The sequence below is a fragment of the Amphimedon queenslandica genome, unplaced genomic scaffold (assembly GCF_000090795.2).
Source record: "Amphimedon queenslandica unplaced genomic scaffold, v1.1 AMPQUscaffold_13229, whole genome shotgun sequence".
Classification (NCBI taxonomy): Eukaryota; Metazoa; Porifera; class Demospongiae; order Haplosclerida; family Niphatidae; genus Amphimedon; species Amphimedon queenslandica.
In genome coordinates this window covers 77,143-79,944 of record NW_003546535.1, presented here as the reverse complement: position 1 = coordinate 79,944, position 2,802 = coordinate 77,143, and the positions used below count along the sequence as shown (strand labels likewise).

The 2,802-nt window shown below is 33.2% G+C and overlaps 1 protein-coding gene across 1 annotated transcript in view; it reads left to right on the top strand.

Annotated features, from left to right (window-relative positions):
• The window catches only part of LOC109584217 (uncharacterized), a 2,125-nt gene extending 1,674 nt beyond the window's left edge, over window positions 1-451 (top strand). Inside the window, exons 5-8 of the mRNA XM_019999877.1 lie at window positions 102-162; window positions 211-270; window positions 320-364; window positions 412-451. Of these exons, the coding sequence (XP_019855436.1) occupies window positions 102-162; window positions 211-270; window positions 320-364; window positions 412-451 (206 nt within the window). The remainder of the gene's footprint in view (window positions 1-101; window positions 163-210; window positions 271-319; window positions 365-411) is intronic.
• The last annotated feature ends 2,351 nt before the right edge of the window (window positions 452-2,802 follow it).

Genomic DNA, 2,802 nt, shown 5'->3' with positions numbered 1-2,802 from the left:
TACTGCCTCTTCCTCTCCTACAACTAGTGACTCAGTTCAATTTGCTTATCAGTTTCTGACAGCCATCTCTATTACAATATTAATTGTCCTCATAATATTAGTACTTATTTGTGCATTGGTGTTCTTGTGTTCTTATTATAAAAATAAGAAGACTGAGAGGCAGTAAGTTATACTAATAGTGTCATTAATGTAACTGAGTATTGTTAATAGAGGTTTGGAAGTTAATATGATTCAAACAGACTTAAGTCCAGCGTACAACTTACTTGCTAAGTGAATGTTTCTCTCTTTTTTTCTCATTCATTTATTAATGTATTTTTAGTGATGATGATGACATGCAATACAATCAAGCTTATGCTACAGCACAGTATGTTTTATTAAAATATTACATTATATATTATAATCAATATGTAGTTCATTTGAGCAAGACTATGAAAAAATAAAAGACTGTTAATAATTGATGAAAGACCAACCAATAAATTTTTTACTTATGTCATTAAAAATCTAAATTTAGATTTAGCATTTAATAGTTGATCAAACTTTAAAAATACTGTAATGAAGCAATTTCACAAGCAAACTTCATATTATGGTGTATCATGTAAACATTAATATGATAGTTGATTGCATGCATCATGTAATGGCATACAATAGAGGATATGCGTGCTAAGTATATTCATTGCAAAATAAATGTATTCATTGCATACCATAATAACTTTCAAGAAAAAAAATTAGTTCGTTGGACGTCAACTTTCCATTGGCAGCAATGGAGAAAAGATAGAAAAAGGCTTGGTACCATAGGCGTATCTAGCCTTCTCCATCTACCAGGGCACTTAATTAATTATTATTCATATAATTAATTAATTATTCATATATCTAATTAATTAATCATTATCTACTCTTGATCATACCTTTAACTATTGATTGGGGCAAGTTGGGCAAAGGCATTTTAAATTTAAGACCTATAGCTGCCCTGGTGCTTGAATAAACACTTGTAACATGTAGGTGTGTGCTAAATTATTGTGGTTAACAGTGCTACCTATTGTGGTTAACAGTCCTCCCACTGTTACAATACTGTGTATAATACAACTAGAAGTAATGTAGAACATTAAGGGGCGAGCCTAAGCTAGCAAAGCAATCATAGCACTGGATCTATCCATCTATGATCTACTCCTGATGATTTCAAAGCATGCATCATGATTTAGGCATAGCACTGAAGGCATGCCAAATGTACATGATGAAACCTAAAGATGATAAAATCACTTCATATAATTTATTTTATTTACCTTTTAATCTTCTAGTTTCACATACACATTTCTTGCCTATAAATGTCTGTAAAGATGCTTTACTTAGCTTTAGATATAATATTATCCAATGTTAAGATGACTGAGAAAAAGCTTGATTGACTTTCACAGTTTTAATAGCAATTGTATCAATAAAGACGAGCTTCATAGGTTATTAATTGAATTTAAAACCTTTTATAGCTGTTGGAGAAGTCTTTGGACGGTGTATCTGCCTTATATTGCTGCTAGAAAGCTCATGAATTCTTCCAGTGTGTTGGTTGCCATTTTTATTATACTGTGACCGCTCCCACTTTCAATGAAAAATTGAAAAATGACTTTATATTGCATTGGTTATGCATAGTATCTGTCTACCGTATTAGATCTACGCATAAATAGGGGTGACGTACGAGGACAGACATACAGCATAGATTGTATTACTAAGTACTAGGCGAATGTAGAACATTAAAGGGGCGAGCACAAGCTAGCATGGCAATATACAATGTTTAGATGTCACAAAGGCTAATGTTGTTGTCAAATTGTAAATTGAATGATACACATGCAGAGCACTGAGCTCAGAACTTGTGACTTGCATGCAAGGAAATTTTATAGCTTGCTCTTCTCTCTTTATTAGCAGTGAAGAATCTCAGTTGTAACTTTAATAAGTATAATTTAATTTTTACTATGATATTTTCAAGCACAGTACTTTTAGACTCTCTTTTCTCTGATGAGCCATTTGAAGTGCTTTTATATTCTGTCATTCAACCATAATTAATAAAAACTTGAAGATTTATGTGTGTTTTCTTGAATTTTCTCTGCTGATGAAGTGTCTTGACAAGACATCAGTCCTATGTTGCTGCAAGTAAGATTGGCTAAGGTAGGTGCCATTTTAATTTCATTGCAACCACACCCACATCAATAAAAATATTTCATTAGAATGCTACCGCATTAGATCATTGATTTTTAAATAGATATTGTGCACACATGGGTGTGACCAGAATAGGCGTGACTGGAGACGTACGTACATACATACATACATACGGAGGGAGGGAGGGAGACTTCGCCTGAGTGGGGCGAGCTTATGCTCGCCCCAATTAACTAGGCGAATGTAGAACATTAAAGGGGCGAGCACAAGCTAGCATGGCAATATACAATGTTTAGATGTCACAAAGGCTAATGTTGTTGTCAAATTGTAAATTGAATGATACACATGCAGAGCACTGAGCTCAGAACTTGTGACTTGCATGCAAGGAAATTTTATAGCTTGCTCTTCTCTCTTTATTAGCAGTGAAGAATCTCAGTTGTAACTTTAATAAGTATAATTTAATTTTTACTATGATATTTTCAAGCACAGTACTTTTAGACTCTCTTTTCTCTGATGAGCCATTTGAAGTGCTTTTATATTCTGTCATTCAACCATAATTAATAAAAACTTGAAGATTTATGTGTGTTTTCTTGAATTGTCTCTGCTGATGAAGTGTCTTGACAAGACATCAGTCCTATGTTGCTGCAAGTAAGATTGGCTAAG